The sequence below is a fragment of the Sus scrofa genome, chromosome 1 (genome assembly GCF_000003025.6).
Source record: "Sus scrofa isolate TJ Tabasco breed Duroc chromosome 1, Sscrofa11.1, whole genome shotgun sequence".
Lineage (NCBI taxonomy): Eukaryota > Metazoa > Chordata > Mammalia > Artiodactyla > Suidae > Sus > Sus scrofa.
The window spans coordinates 203552038-203568556 of NC_010443.5; the positions used below are offsets into that span (position 1 = coordinate 203552038).

At 39.0% G+C, this 16519-nt stretch overlaps 1 protein-coding gene across 1 annotated transcript in view; it reads right to left on the reverse strand.

Moving 5' to 3' along the window:
- The window catches only part of DENND4C (DENN domain containing 4C), a 151467-nt gene that overhangs the window by 102206 nt on the left and 32742 nt on the right, over positions 1 to 16519 (reverse strand). Inside the window, exon 2 of the mRNA XM_021063184.1 lies at positions 8869 to 9190. Within this exon, the coding sequence (XP_020918843.1) occupies positions 8869 to 9173 (305 nt within the window). The 5' untranslated portion in view covers positions 9174 to 9190. The remainder of the gene's footprint in view (positions 1 to 8868; positions 9191 to 16519) is intronic.

Genomic DNA, 16519 nt, shown 5'->3' on the forward strand with positions numbered 1-16519 from the left:
CAAAACACATTAACAATTCACAAAAGAAAAAACATGAAGAAATACTTAACCTCATTAAAATGACTGAAATACCATTTCTCTGTGAGACTGACAAAAAATTCAAAAATCTGAACACACTTTTTTCATGTGACTGAGAGGAAAGAATCCTTTATAGACAGTGATGATGGGAGTATAAAAGGATACAATCACAATGGAGGGAAATGTGGTAACATTCAAAAAACTATGCACATATCTATCTTAACCTAGCAATTCCTTTCTAGGATCTATTTGAAAATATACCTCCGTAAATTTGCGACAGCATATGCACAACATTATCCACCAAAGCATTCTTGTAATAGCACAATATTGCAAAGAATCCAAATGTCCACCAATAGAGGTTTGGCTGAGGGCCTGGTGGCCTAGTGGGTAAGGATTTGGCGTTATCAATGCTGTGGCATGGGTATCACCTCTGGCCCAGGAACTTATGCTTGCCTCGGGCATCGCTTAAAAAAAAAAACAGAGGGAGTTCCCATCGTGGCGCAGTGGTTAACGAATCCGACTAGGAACCATGAGATTGTGGGTTCCATCCCTGCCCTTGCTCAGTGGGTTAACGATCCGGCATTGCCATGAGCTGTGGTGTAGGTTGCAGACGCGGCTTGGATCCCGCGTTGCTGTGGCTCTGGCGTAGGCCGGTGGCTACAGCTCCGATTCAACCCCTAGCCTGGGAACCTCCATGTGCCGTGGGAGCGGCCCAAGAAATAGCAACAACAACAACAAAAAAGACAAAAGACCAAAAAAAAAAAAAAAAAAAAAAAAAAAACAGAGGTTTTGCTGAATAAAGCATAGTACATCCACACAAATTAAGTACTACAAAACTTTATATTTTAAAAAATAAGAAATATCCCCACTTTCAGATACGGAGTGATTCCCAGGATATACTGTTAAGTGAAAAAACAAAGTCTAATATCATGTACACAGTATCTACATTTTGTTTAAGAGGAACAAATAAAACTACATACATATGTGATTTTTTGGTTTTTGTTTTTTTGGGTTTTTTGGGGTTTTTTTTTTTTTTTTTTTTTTTTTGCTTTTTAGGGCTGCACCCTTGGCATATGGAGGTTCCCAGGCTAGGGGTCTAATCGGAGCTACAACTGACAGCCTATACTACAGCCACAGCAACACAGAATCCGAGCCACATCTGCAACCTACACCACAACTCATGACAATGCCAGATCCTTAACCCACTGATCAAGGTCAAGGATGGAACCTGCAACCTCATGGTTCCTACTCAGATTCGTTTCTGCTGTGTCACTATAGGAACTCCCACATGTGTTTATTTTTATAAAAATATACAATGAAAGAAATCAGAAATCAAACAAAAGAGGAAGGCAGAAAGTACAGAGAAAGGAGTAGAAGAAACAGAAACTGAAGCAATACTTCTCTAAATGTACCTTCTTACATGTTTTGAACTGTGACAATATATTCTGTATTAAAGGAAAAGATTTTGGAGGTCCTGTCATGGCTCAGAGGAAACAAATCTGACTAGCATCCATGAGGACACAGGTTCGACCCCTGGCATAGCTCAGTGGGTTAAGGATCTGGCATTGCCGTGCATGAGCTGTGGCGTAGGTCACAGACGCGGCTCAGATCTGGCGTTTCTGTGGCTATAGTGTAGGCCAGTGGCTACAGCTCTGATTCAACCCCTAGCCTGGGAACTTCCACATGCCACGGGTGTGGCCTTAAAAAGAAAAAAAAAAAAAAGGAAATGATTTTAAAACAAATGAAACACAAAAGGGACCAGATGAAACTAACTGCACAACAAAGAGAAAAAACTATTTCACATAAATTTTTAACATAGTACTCTCCAAATGCTCAATGGGTTTTATTCAAGGGCCAACAAACTCAGTAAATAGGATTACTATTGGTAGTAATACTGATATTGTAACTTGAGATAACTTTATATAAAGCAATAAGTAACATTTATGATTTAGAAAGCAAGATTTTGAACATAAAAGAAACAAGACACAATCCGAAATGAGTTCATAAGTTTTGTAATATTAAAGTTCGATGCTGAAGTATGAGTATGAAGTCATGATTTATATATCTATATACATTTATATATTAGAAAATAGATATCTCAGGAACAATGAATATGTATAACTCCAGATTTTGACTGACATAGCAGTGTGGCGTAGGTCACAGATGTGGCTTGGACCCTGCATTGCTATGGCTATGGTGTAGGCCAGCAGCTGCAGCTCCAACCCCTACCTAGCCTGGGAACCTCCATATGCTGAGGGTGCGGCCCTAAAAAGTAAAAACAAAAACAAAAACCAATGTTAAAATTTGCCTCCCTTAAAAGAATGAGACAGGAGTTCCCTGGCGGCTCAATGGGTTAAGGACCCTGCACTGTCACTCCATGGCTTGGGCTGCTGCTGTGATGTTGGTTTGAACCATGGCCTGGGAACTTCAGCGTGCTGCAGGCACAGCCATAGAAAGAAAAAAAATCAAACTAAATCCTGGCAGCCTGATTCGAAGTAACAATAACAGTAAAATTCATTTTTTAAAAAAGAGTATTAGAAAAGCCTCATTTTATATCCCCCATACAAGATCTATTTCAGGCAATCATCAATGGATGCTAAAAGAGTAAGCAAACTGTGGGATGGAAATCCTATGAAATTAGATTGTGATGATCACTGTACAACTACAAATGTAATAAATTCACTGAGTAATAAAAAAAATTTTAAAAATAAGAGTAAGCAAAAAGGTGCTAGAGAACAAGATATTTATCAACAATGCCCACAGCTCCACAAATTACTTAAATAGCAGAAAAAATTAAAATGCCTTTATAATAGATATCCAGCAATTACCACCTTGAATAAGTGACTGAACTTAGCATCATTAATTTTGGGACAATCTATCTCTACATGCTTTCCTAATGTTAGCACTACGTATTACGTATTCCTGCCAAAAATATTTAATGTAAGTTTAATCAAGACTTGAAACCTAACATCCAGTTTATAGGAAATACTGACAATAAAGTAACAAGTTAAATGACATAATGAGCAAATAATCAGATAAATCTAGAATATATGGCATTCTATAAGACGAGTGACCCGGACTTTTCAAAAATACTGACAATAAAGCAACAGTTAGGAGTTCCCATCGTGACACAGTGGTTAAAGAATCCGACTAGGAACCATGAGATTGTGGGTTTGGTCCCTGCCCTTGCTCAGTGGGTTAAGGATCTGGCGTTGCCGTGAGCTGTGGTGTAGGTTGCAAACGCAGCTCGGATCCTGCATTGCTGTGGCTCTGGCGTAGGCTGGTGGCTACAGCTCTGATTCGACTCCTAGCCTGGGAACCTCCATATGCCACGGGAGCAGCCCAAGAAATAGCACAAAAAATAAAAATAAAAAAAAATAAAGCAACAAGTTAAATGACATAATGAGCAAATAATCAGATAATTATAGAATATATGGCATTCTATAAGATGAGTGGCCCGGACTCTTCAAAAAGTCTATATATTACAGAAAAATGTTGGAGAATGTTCTAAATAAACAGACTAAAGAGGCATAATAACTAAATGCAACAGGTGAGTTATGCCAAGATCCTGGATTTTCTTTTAAGCTATAAATAGCATTCTTGGGACAAGTGCAAATATTTGGTTAGGAAATGGATATTGAAAAATATGAAGGAATTATTAGTTTTCTACATACTATGGTTATATAGGAGTATGCCTTGAGGGATATGTGATAAAATACTCATGGGAGATTTGTTACGATAGCTTCAGCCTCCTTCCAACTAGTTTAACAAAAATACTGAAAAAAGTGAATTTGTTGAATCAAGGTGGAAAGTATATTGTTCATCATACTACAGCTTACCATGTAGGAGGAAAGCATACTGATGTTTATTATAATATTCTGTTGACTTCTCTGTATGTTTGAAATTTTTCAAATAATAAAAGTACTGTAAAAATTCATTTGAAAGTCAATCTGGTAAGTGAAGAAAGCTAAGAACTTTGTATAATAGTCTGTGATTCTTTATCTCAATAAACACATCTGACACACACAATAATATAGTGACCTGTTAAAACTATACCTTATAGAGTATTTGACATTGGGAAGGAATATCCTATCTTTATATATTTTATAAATATATATACATACACTTTTTTTTTCTTTTTTTCTTGTTTTGCTTTTTAGGGCTGTACCTGTGGCATATAGAAGTTCCCAAGATGGGGGTCAAATCAGAGCTGCAGATGCCAGCCTACACCACAGACATGATCCAAGCAACGCATGATCCAAGCCTTATCTGTGACCTACACCACAACTCACAGCAACGCCACACCCCTAACCCACTGAGCAAGGTCAGAGATTGAACCCATATCCTCATGAATACTAGTTAGGTTCATTACCACTGAGACACAATGGGAACTCCAGATCTTACATACTTTAACTTAATACATTTTCCAGAAAAAAGAAAATATTTCTATCAATATTTCATCTCATTTACAAAACAATCAAAAAGGTGAAAAGTCTGACAACTCTGTTTCACATTTAGTTGAATGAGATGGATACCTGTCTCATAGGGGCTGACAGGTTTTCCAAATTTCACTAGTATTCTTTTTTTTCTCTTTCCTTCTTTCTTTTTTTTTTCTTTTTAGGGCTGTACCTGTGGCATATGGAAGTTCCCAGGCTAGGGGTCAAATCGGAGCTGCAGTGGCCAGCCACAGACACAGCCACAGCCACACCAGTTCTGAGTCACATCTGAGACCTATGCCACAGCTCAGGGCAACACCAGATCCTTAATCCACTGAGTGAGGCCAGGGATCGAACCCTCATCTTCATGGATGCTAGTCAGGTTCTCAACCCACTGAGCCACAGTGGAAACTCCCACTAGTAGTATGCCACAGGTGTGGCCCTAAAAAGAAAAAAAAAAAAATTCTCACTACTATTCTTAATTGGGGAGAAAGTGGGGAGAACAGGCCAAAACATTTAAGTCGCTAGATATTAACAATCATTTGATCTGGAGAGAAACATTTACCATCATGATCAGCTAAAAGACAACCATACACTCAAGCAAACCTGGATCAGACATATGTATGAAAGAGCTAGCTGCAACCTGAAAACATCTAATTATAAGTCACCATTTTAAGTTATGCTTGTGAATCACAAGGAACAACTTCCAGCAATTACATCCTTTTCTTTTTTTTTTTTTTTTTTGTCTTTGTCAGCAGCATGAAGAAGTTCCTGGGCCAGGAATCAAACATGCGCCACAGCAGTGACCCAAGCCACAGTAGTGACAACACCACATCCTTAACCCACTGAGCTACCAGGCAACTCCCAGATTTACATCCTTTTAATTACAACTATATGGGGGGAGGTTTGGGGATGAGGTGTGAACAGATGGCCTTTAAAGGATGCCCAACAAAGGGAACAGTGAGAGGTGGAACACAAGGTAAGTCCCTGGGGTTGGTTTCCCTTCAACTGACATGCGTATTATCAAAATTTTATCCTATACCCATCCTACTATGGATATTACCTATCTTCTTAAGAAAATCATAGTGAAAAGAAATGACAGTAAAACCACTACACTGAGATCAATAATTTATATCCACGCTCATTTTAACCTCCATTCTCCTTCTCAAAGGAAAAGCCCCTCCCAGTCACCTATGTGGTTGGTATTACCTCTTCACTGAGTTTCATAATTTTATTCTATCAAATATCTCTTATTCCTCAATTTTCAACCTTTTCTTCTCCACTGGTTTCTTTTTCTTTTTTTCTTTTTTAGGGCTGCCGCTGTGGCATACGGAAGTTCCCACGCTAGGGTTCAAATTGGAGCTGCTGGTGCTGGCCTACACCACAATCACAGCAATGCAGAATCTGAGCCACATCCAAGACCTATGCCACAGCCTGCGGCAATGCCAGATCCTTAAGCCACTGAGCAAGACCAGGGATAGAACCTACATCCTTACAGATACTACATTGGGTTCTTAACCCCGTTGAACCACATTGGGAATTCCTCCATTGGTTTCTTCGCTTCAAATAAAGATGTTTGAGGTTATTCCTTAGGAGAAACACTTAAATGTAGCCCTTGACTCTGCATCCCCTCACCTCAAAATATCCTAAACCACTGCTTCTAAGAATTTTATTAAAATACAGTTTCTGACTTTTTAACACACTCCCAGGCCATATGGACAATACTGGTCCAGGACCAAAAAGCAAGGCCCATAACTATCTTCTCTTTGTCTTAAAGTAAATCTTTCAAAAAGAAGCCTTCATTACCCTAACTCCCAAACATTTCTCAGCCCTTTCTAACATTGCTCCTATGTTCAATAATCTTACAAAGTTTTATGACCCCCATTGCAACTGTATTGACTTTAAGGAAAAACACGGAAGCTAAACAGGGTAGACTACATACTAAACGTATTAAATGGATGCTGCAGAAAAAATAAGATAAGGCTGAATCATTCTTTTGCTTTGGAAATTTGACCATAATGAGGACCTTAGGAAAATTTCACCAGAGCTCTACTGAGAGAGCAGAACAAATGATGAGCAGAGCAAGTGGTGGTCAAACGCAGCAGCTCACTAACTTTCTTCAACTTTTTTTGTGTTTGTGTAAGTTCTCAGGCTAGGGACTGAACCTGCGCCACAGTAGCAACCCATGCCATTGCAGTGACAAAGCCAGATCCTTAACCCACTGCACAGGAGAACTCCTCACTACTTTTCTTTTTTTTTTTTTTTTTGTCTTTTTGCCATTTCTTGGGCCGCCCCCGCGGCATATGGAGATTCCCAGGCTAGGGTTTGAATCGGAGCTACAACTGACAGCCTACGCCAGAGCCACAGCAACACGGGATCCAGAGCCACAGCAACACAGCAACACAGGTTGTGGTGTCTGCAACCTACACCACAGCTCACGGCAACGCCAGATCCTTAACCAGCTGAGCAAGGCCAGGGATGGAACCCGCAACCTCATGGTTCCTAGTCTGATTCTTTAACCACTGAGCCACGATGGGAACTCCCCTCACTACCTTTCTTAAAATCTGAACAACTATCAACAGAATAACCAGCAACCAACTGTTTAAAAAGAAACAAAAACGCTTCATGGGACAATCAAGGAAATTTGGATATATGATGGTATTTAGGAATTATTCATTTTTTTAGGTATGATATTATGGTGACATTAAAAGACACTAACTAAACATAAGAAAATCGATGTAATACATCACATTAATAGAATTAAGGAAAAATCCACATGATCATCTCAATTCACAAAGAAGAGGCATTTGATAAAACCCAACAAATTTTGTAATAAGTATCTCTCACAAGACCAGGAATAGAAGGGACCTTTCTTAACATGATAAATACCATATATGAAAATCCCACAGCTAACATCATACCAATGGTTAAAGACTGAAAGCCTTCTACCTATGATCAAGAATGAGACAAGGATGTGCCTGCTTGCACCACTGCTATTCAACACTATACCGTAAGTTCTAGCCAGAGTAATAAGAAAGGGTGGGTGAAGAAACAAATTAAAATGAAAAGGAAGGAGTAAACCTATCTCTATTTACATATGACAGGATCCTATATATTTAACCCCCCCAAAAATCCACAAGTAGGCTATCAGAGCTAACAAATTCAGCAAAGTTGCAGGATATAAGATTAGCACCTAAAATTCAGTTGTATTTCCTTATACCAACAATGAACAATCCAAAAAAAGGAAATTAAGAAAGCAATCCCATTTATAATAGAATCCAAAAGAACAAAATACCTAAGAATAAAATTGAGGAGGTGAAAGACTGATACACTAAAAACTATAAAACACTGCTAAAAAAAATTAAAGAAGACCTAAATAAATGGAAAGACAACTCATATACATAAGTGGGAAGACTTAATGTTGTAAAGATGGCAACACTCCCCCAAATTGATAAGCATATTAAATGCAATCCCCATCAAAAGTCTAACTGCATGTTTTGCATAAATGAACAAACTGATTCCAAATATTTCCTAAGATGATCTAAATACATATAATATGTTTTTACTAACTGAAGGTAATTGTAATAAGCAGAACAGCTTAACACATGATATGTATATATGGTAAAGTATTACGGGTATTCTAAAAGCATATCTTATTTACAGAAAAGTACATATAGATGTTTTTGGGAAAATGGCTTTTACAAAGAAGGATTTTTTCATTGGCTATGGACTACACACTAAATACCTCATAAAAACTACACTTCTAAACTGTAAATATTTTCCTCCCAGCGCAGTATAACTGTCTCTTTTAAAAGAGAATGTTCTTTTGTTAAATGAGTTCAGGGTGTCACGAAAACTCATCACATAACCCAACCCAAGCTCCTTAAAAATATACTGTCTGTAATTTTTGTTCTTTTATTTTTAATTAATAAGTTTATCTGATATGTAAAAACAGATGAAGTCACATTTCAGGCTCCAATGCCAATGCCTTCATTTCAATATTCCTTTTTTTTTTTTTTTTTTTTTTTTTTTTTGCCTCCCCTTGGCATCTGGAGTTTCCAAGCCAGGGATCAGATCCAAGCCACAGTTGTGACTTACGCCAAAGCTGTGGCATCACTGGATCCTTTAACCCACAGTGCTGGGTCAGAGATCAAACTTGTGTCCTGGCACTACAGAGACACCACCAATCCCATTGCACCACAGCAGGAACTCAATATTCTTTTGAAAGAAAATAATCTACTGATTCAATACGATGCACAGAAATTCAGTTAAATTTAACAGAAATATGTATTATCTTACTACACTTGATCTTGAAGTAACAATAATAGAACTATCAAGGATTTTGAATTTCTACTCTCATGCACCTTCAATTTTATTCCCTTCACTACAAGCAAAAGAAAATTAGTCAACATACCCAATGTCGGTAAGGGGCGGCTTATCTCTCCCTCTCTTATAACAGAGGAACAGTTCAGGGCTTTTCAGACTTCCATAGTTCAAGTTGGCTTGGAGAGCTGATGGAGTGGCTTCAACACAGGTGTAACCTTCAGGTACTGTTTCCCCAGCTGATTTGTTAATAACTGCAATGTCTGTAATTGGAGCTTTAGGTCCAATTGACTTAGTATCTAAACGATTTATTTCTTGATCCAAGAGAGTAGATGTATCAGTGAGACCTGCCACAACAAAGTAGTCAGTCACTCTTGGCCCTTTGTCTTCTATCATGGCTGCTGCTATATTCCCTAGAAGAGAGGGGGGGGAAGGACATTAATCAAAATGCTTTATCCTGATTCATTACATTAAAGTACTCCTGTGTTAACAGTGACCAGTAAGCACATACTAGTAATAAATATAAACCAGTCTCTTAATCCTGTCAGAAGTCTGTCACCAATAGTTGAAAACACCATGTAAAACTAAGTACATTTAGGAATCATTAACTATTTCATATATAAATACCAGATGGAGCATTAAAATCCATAACCAAAGAAGACAAAATTATATAAAATCACATTAAGAGACTTAATATACGATAGATACCCAAAGGGAATAAATGCTGAGTCCAGATTTCTTTTATCTTTAAACTCAGTACATCTAAAAATGAAATTAAGTTTCTGAGCTTTTAAATATTTCAATGGATTTATGTTTTTTGGGTTTGTATGTGTGTGTGTGTGTTGAACTGAAGCTGTAGCTGCTGGCCTACACCAGAGCAACAACGGATCCACAGCAACAACGGATCCCCCTGAGTGGGCCAGGGATCAAACTCCAAGTTCTCATGGCTACTAGTTGGGTTTGTTACCACTGAGCCACAATGGGAACTCCCTATGTGCTTTTCAAAAAACTTTGTTGAGGTGAAATGTATATACAACAAAATGTTCATTTTTAAAGTGTATAATTTGGTAAGTTTTCAGAAATGCATGCACCCATGAAACCACATCACAATCAAAATAGTGAACATTGGAGTTCCCGTTGTGGCCCAGTGGTTAACAAAACTGACTGGCATCCATGAGAACATGAGTTCGATCCCTGGCCTTGCTCAGTGGGTCAGGGAACTGGCGTTGCCATGAGCTGTGGTGTAGGTTGCAGATAAGGCTCAGAAACCACATTGCTGTGGCTGTGACATAGGCCATCGGCTACAGCTCCAATTCAACCCCTAGCCTAGGAACCTCCATATGCCTTGGTTGTGGCCAAAAAAGACAAGAAAAAAAAAAAAAAAGACAGTGAACACATATAACATCCAAAATATTCTTATACACCTTCTCTCTCCCTCCCCATTCAATGAGTGACCTGCTTCCTGTCACTATAGTTTCTAAAGTTTACATAAATGAAATCAGAGTATATACTTTTTTTTTTTTTTTTTTTTTTTGTCTTTTTGCTGTTTCTTGGGCCGCTCCTGCGGCATATGGAGGTTCCCAGGCTAGGGGTCGAATCGGAGCTGTAGCTGCCAGCCTACGCCAGAGCCACAGCAATGCAGGATCCAAGCCGCGTCTGCGACCTACACCACAGCTCACGGCAACGCCAGAACCTTGACCCACTGAGCAAGGGCAGGGACCGAACCCACAACCTCATGGTTCCTAGTCGGATTCTTAACCACTGCGCCATGACGGAACTCCAGAGTATATACTTTTTTATCTTGCTTCTTTCTCTCATTGTAATTAATCTGAGATTCATCCAAGGTGTTGTTTATATCAATAGTTCATTCCTTTTTATTTTTTCATTTGGATTTTTTTTTTTTTTTGGCTGCAACACAGCCTGCAGAAGCCCCAAGGCCAGGTATCAAAACTATGCTACAGCAGTGACTCAAGGCACAACAACAACAATGCCAGATCCTTAACCATTAGGCTACCAGGGAACTCAAGTTCATTCCTTTTTATTGATGAGGAGTACTCCACTGCTAAATGTACCACAAAATGTTCATTCATTCACTTATATTAATAAACATTTTGGTTATTTTCAGCTCGGAGCTATTACAACGAAGCTGTCATGAATACCCACGTACAAGCCTTATGGACATGTGCTCTCATTTATCTCAGGTAAATTCCAAGTTGGAATGGCCAGATCACATGGTAGGTATTTGTAGTTCTAAAAGTGCCAAATAGTTTTACAGAATAAGTGTACCATTTTACATTCCTATCATCTGTATATGAGAGTCCCAGCTATTCCACATCCTCTCCAACACTCAGTAAAATTAGGCTTTTTAACTGTACTATGTGTGTAGTGATACTTAGCTCTAGTTTTAATTTGCATCTTTCTAATGACGAGTGATATTAACCACCTTTTGAAGTGTTTATTTTCCACCCATACACTTTCTTCTGTGAAGTTTCAAATCATGTGCATACTGCTTAACTGAGCTGTTTCCTCATGACAGCGTTTTTAAAGTTCTTTATATATTCTAAAGACAAGTCATTTATGAGGTATTACATGCTTTGCACATATTTTCTCCCAATCTGTGGCTTTCTTTTTATTCTCTTTATAGTGCCTTTTGAAACACAGTTCTTCTTTTTGATGAAGACCAACTTATCAATCTGTTCTTCAATATATTATGCTGTGGGTCATATTAAAGAAATCACTGTTAAGATGGCAGAATAGAAGGACTGGAGCTCAACTTCTCTCCTAAAAACAACAAAATTCACAACTAAAAGCTGAGCAATCCCCACCCAAATGGACTGGAAACCTTAAAAAAGATACCCTACTCCAGAAGAAAAAGAGGAGACCACATCAAGAGGTAGGAGGGGAGTTCCTGTGGTGGCGCAGTGGTTAACGAATCCGACTAGGAACCATGAGGTTGTGGGTTCGGTCCCTGCCCTTGCTCAGTGGGTTAACGATCCGGCGTTGCCGTGAGCTGTGGTGTAGGTTGCAGACGCGGCTTGGATCCTGCGTTGCTGTGGCTCTGGTGTAGGCCAGTGGCTACAGCTCCGATTCGACCCCTAGCCTGGGAACCTCCATATGCCGTGGGAGCGGCCCAAGAAATAGCAAAAAGATAAAAAGAAAAAAAAAAAAAAAAAAGAGGTAGGAGGGGCAATTTCACGATATAAACAAACCCACACCTCCCGGGTGGGAAGCTCCACAGACTGAAAACTAACTGGTTCACAGAGGCTCACCTACAGGAGTGAGGGTTCTGAGCCCCACATCAAACTCTCATTTGCAGGGATCTGACATTGGGAGAAAGAGCCCCTGGAGCATCTGGCATTGAAGGCCAGTGGGGCTTGTGCACAGGAGCTCCACAGGACTGGGGGAAACTGAGACCCCATTCTTAAAAGGCACACACAGACTTTCACCAGCACTGGGTCCCAGGGCAGAGCAAGGTCTCCATAGGAATCTGGGTCAAACCTGACTGCAGTTCTTGGAGGATCTCCTGGGAAAACAGGGGCAAATGTGGCTTGTTGTGAGGGAGGGACACTGAAAGCAAAGCTCTCAGGAATATTCAGCAGCTGCCTTTCTCTGTAGGTGGCCATTTTGGGAAAATCTGGCCCCACCCTTCAGTCAGCACTGAGAAGCTCCAGGGCAAACAACAATCCAGGTGGGATCACAGCCCCACCCCTCAGTAAACAGGCTGCCTAAAGACCCCTCAGGCACACAGCTGCCTCTAATCCCATCCAGAGACTAAGCCCCACCCACCACAGGGATTAGAATCAGCTCCACCTATCAAGGGGCAGGCATCAGCCCCTCCCATCAGGAAGCCTACAGCAAGCCCCCATACCAACTTCAGCCACAAGGGGGCAGACACCAGAAGTAAGAGAGGCTACAACCCTATTATCTGTAAAAAAGGTCACCACACCAAAAACCTATAAAAATGAAAAGACAGAGAACTATGACTCAGATGATGGAGAAGGGAAACACCTCAGAAAATCAGCTAAGCAATGAGGAGATTCTTAGCCTCCAGGAAAGACTTTAGATTGTTGATGCTGAAGTTGATGCAAGACATTGGAAATAAACTGGAGGCAAAGATGGATAACTTACAGGAAACACTGACCAAAGAGATACAAGATATAAAACTTACACAAGAAGAGATGTAAAATACAATAACTGAAATAAAAAATTCATTAGAAGAAGCTAACAGCAGAATACAGGAGGCAGAAGAACGAATACGTGAGGTGGAGGACAGATTAGTGGAAATTACGGATGCAGAAGAGAAAAGAGAAAAAAGATCGAAAACAAATGAAGAGAGTCTCAGAGAACTCTGGGACAACGTGAAATGCAACAATATCCGTATTATGGGGTGGCAGAAGGAAAAGAGAGAAGGGGACAGAAGAAATATTCCAAGAGATAATAGACGAAAACTTCCCTAGCATGGGAAAGGAACCACTCACTCAAATCCAGCAAGCACAACGAGTACCATATAAAATAAACCCAAGGAGGAATACACTGAGACACATATTAATCAAACTGACCAAAATTAAAGACAAAGAGAAAATCTTGAAAGCAGCTAGGGAAAAGAAACAAGTAACATACAAGGGAACTCCAATAAGGTTATTGGCAGATTTTTCAACAGAAACTCTGCAGGCCAGTCGGGAGTGGCATGATATACTTAATGTAATGAAAGGAAAAAACCTCCAACCAAGACTACACTACCCAGCAAGGCTCTCATTCAGATGTGAAGGAGAAATCAAAACCTTCACAGATAAACAAAAGCTGAGAGAATTCAGCAACACTAAACCAGCCTTACAACAAATACTAAAGGAACTTCTCCAGGCAGAAAAGACAGCAACAGGAAACAAAAATGCCACAAATGACAAGGCTCACCAGGAAAGGCTCGTATACAGTAAAGATATGAAAGCATCCATATACAATTATACCACCAAAATCAGAAATTATGAGAAGAGGTGGGTACAAATGCAGGACACTGGAGATGAACTTGCAATTAAGAGAACAACAACTTAAAACAATCTCATATACATATAGACTCTTACATCAAAACTTCAGAAGAACTGCAAACCAAAAATCTACAAATGATACACAAACAAGGAATTTCTGGAGAAGAAATATATCTCATAGTAAATAAGTGCATAATCCACCATGAAGAGGGTCATTTGACATCATTCTTGGAATGCTGAAGTCTTCTTACATCTTATTCTGATTTCCTCTCCACCAAAGAATGTATGATAATTATAATTAAATAATGCAACTGTACAATTAAATAACATAGTTATACAATTGTATTATTAATAACCATTTCTCTCCATGGTACAATGTAAAGTCTACAATGTCTTATCACCTAGAATATTGTAATGCCTTTATTGAAGAATCAGTAAGATGTAACAAATTGTGAGGACATATTTATATAGTTACACTGTTTTCTAACCCATTTATACATTTTATATTTTACTTATTTTCAGAGGGTGTATATTTTTGTTATTCTTACCAGTTGTTATTCTTTTTATTATGCTATATAAAATATTTAATGGTATATAAGGCTTTCTTCTTCATAAATTTTAGTTGCATAAGATACACAATTCTAATATAATGCTAATTTTTAAGGAAAAATTGAAATGTAATAGATAATACTAAATAGTAAGGATGAAAGCCATACAAAATGGGATAAAGTATAGAATAAATTTCCTATTTGTCTCAGCATATTTTCCATTCCACTTCTCCAGAGGGAGTCACTTAATCTGTTTCTTAAGATCCATGATATAATAATCTGTATGAATATTGTGTTTAAATATATGTATTTCATTTTGTAAAAAAAATTAGCTAAAAAAAAAAAAAAAAAAAAGAAAGAAAACAGTTGATCCAAGAATCAAGACTGCAAAGGAATTCACCTTCTCCCACAAACACATCAAAAAAAAAAAAAAAAAAAAAAACCCTCCAAGTAGAAAGATTTGCACAGAACATCTACTCAACTCAGGCAGAAGACCTCAGACTTCCAAAAAGCACAAGAAAACCTCCACATGACTACAACAAAAGAAAAACAAACAAACAAAATGGGGCTAGGGAGAGAAGAAAAAAAAATAATGGAATGAGGACAGGGCAAGCATTCCAGAGAGGGAGCGCTAAAGAGGAAATGAATTTACACACTGGGAGGCCATTTAACTGACTGGGAGATCAGCTGGGTGGGAGGGAGAGCCTTAAAGCATCAGAGAAAAACACAGCAGCAGGTCTGAGGAGGCCACAGAGAGAGCCACACAGGCAATCAGTACCACTGCCTAGTGCACCACAACCTAAGACACTCACGCAGGGGCTGAGTCTTGGGATTCAGAGGTCAGTTCCAGCTAGGGTTGGCTGTGTAGAAACAGGTTGAGAGGGCTAGAGAGCAGTGTGCCACAGCTAAGTGAGAGCAGGCAGAGCCATGGGCCCCCCAGAGAATCAAGGTGCTATTGTGGGGAGAGAACGGGGAGGGGAGAACCACCATTGGACCTTCTTTCTCTGCACACTCTTGGGCTCTCAGATGGCAGGGCACCTCTTGCAGAGGCTACAGGTACAGGTGCAATCAATACATAACAGGAGTTCCAGAAGAAGAAAGAGAAAAAGGGAATGAAAATGTACTTGAAGAAATTATGGGTGAAAACTTTCCAAATCTAAAAAAGGAAACATATCCAGATACAGGAAGCACAAAGAGTCCCAAACAAGGTGAACCTAAACAGACCTACACTAAGACATATCACAATTAAAATGGCAAAAATTAATGAGAGGATTTTGAAGCAGCAAGAGAAAAACAAAGAGTTAATTAAAAGGAATCAAAAGTAATTAAAAGGGAAAAAGGCTATCAGAAACACTATGAGCCAGAAGGGAGTGGCAAGATACACTCAAAGTTCTAAAATGAAAAAATCTGCCACCTAGACTACATTACCCAGCAAGATTATCATTAAAATAGGAGAAATAAGGAATTTTTCAGACAAGCAAAAACTAAAGGAATATAGCAATACTAAACCTAATCTAAAACAAATATTGAAAGGTCTCCCTAAATAGGAAAAAAGGAGATATAAGATGGAGGAAATCACTATCACCTGGTGCTGCTGTGGCTATGGCATATGCCTGCAGCTGCAGTTCCGATTCAATCCCTGGCCTGGGAACTTCCACATGCTGTGAGTGCAGCCCTAAAAAGACAAAAAAAAAAAAAAAAAAAAAACCAGCAGAGAATATTACACTTGTCCATAATAATATAGGAGCACCCAAATACATAAAACAAATACTAACAGATATAAAAGGAGAAATCAAGAGAAAAATAAATACCATATGAAATCACTTATAACTGGAATCTAATATATGGCACAAATGAACTTTTCCACAGAAAAGAAAATCATGAACTTAGAGAACAGACTTGTGGTTGCCAAGGGAGAGGGGGAGGGAGTGGGGTGGTTGGGGAGCTTGGGGTTAATAAATGCAAACTATTGCCTTTGGAATGGATTAGCAATGAGATCCTGCTGTGTAGCACTGGGAACTTCGTCTAGTCACTTATGATGGAGCATGATAATGTGAGGAAACAGAATGTGTACATGTATGTGTAACTGGGTCACCATGCTGTACAGTAGGAAAAAAAAACTGTATTGAGACAACAATTGAAAAAAAAAAAGAAGTTGATGGGAAAACAATAGTAGGAGACTTTAACACCCACTCACATCAATGGACAGATC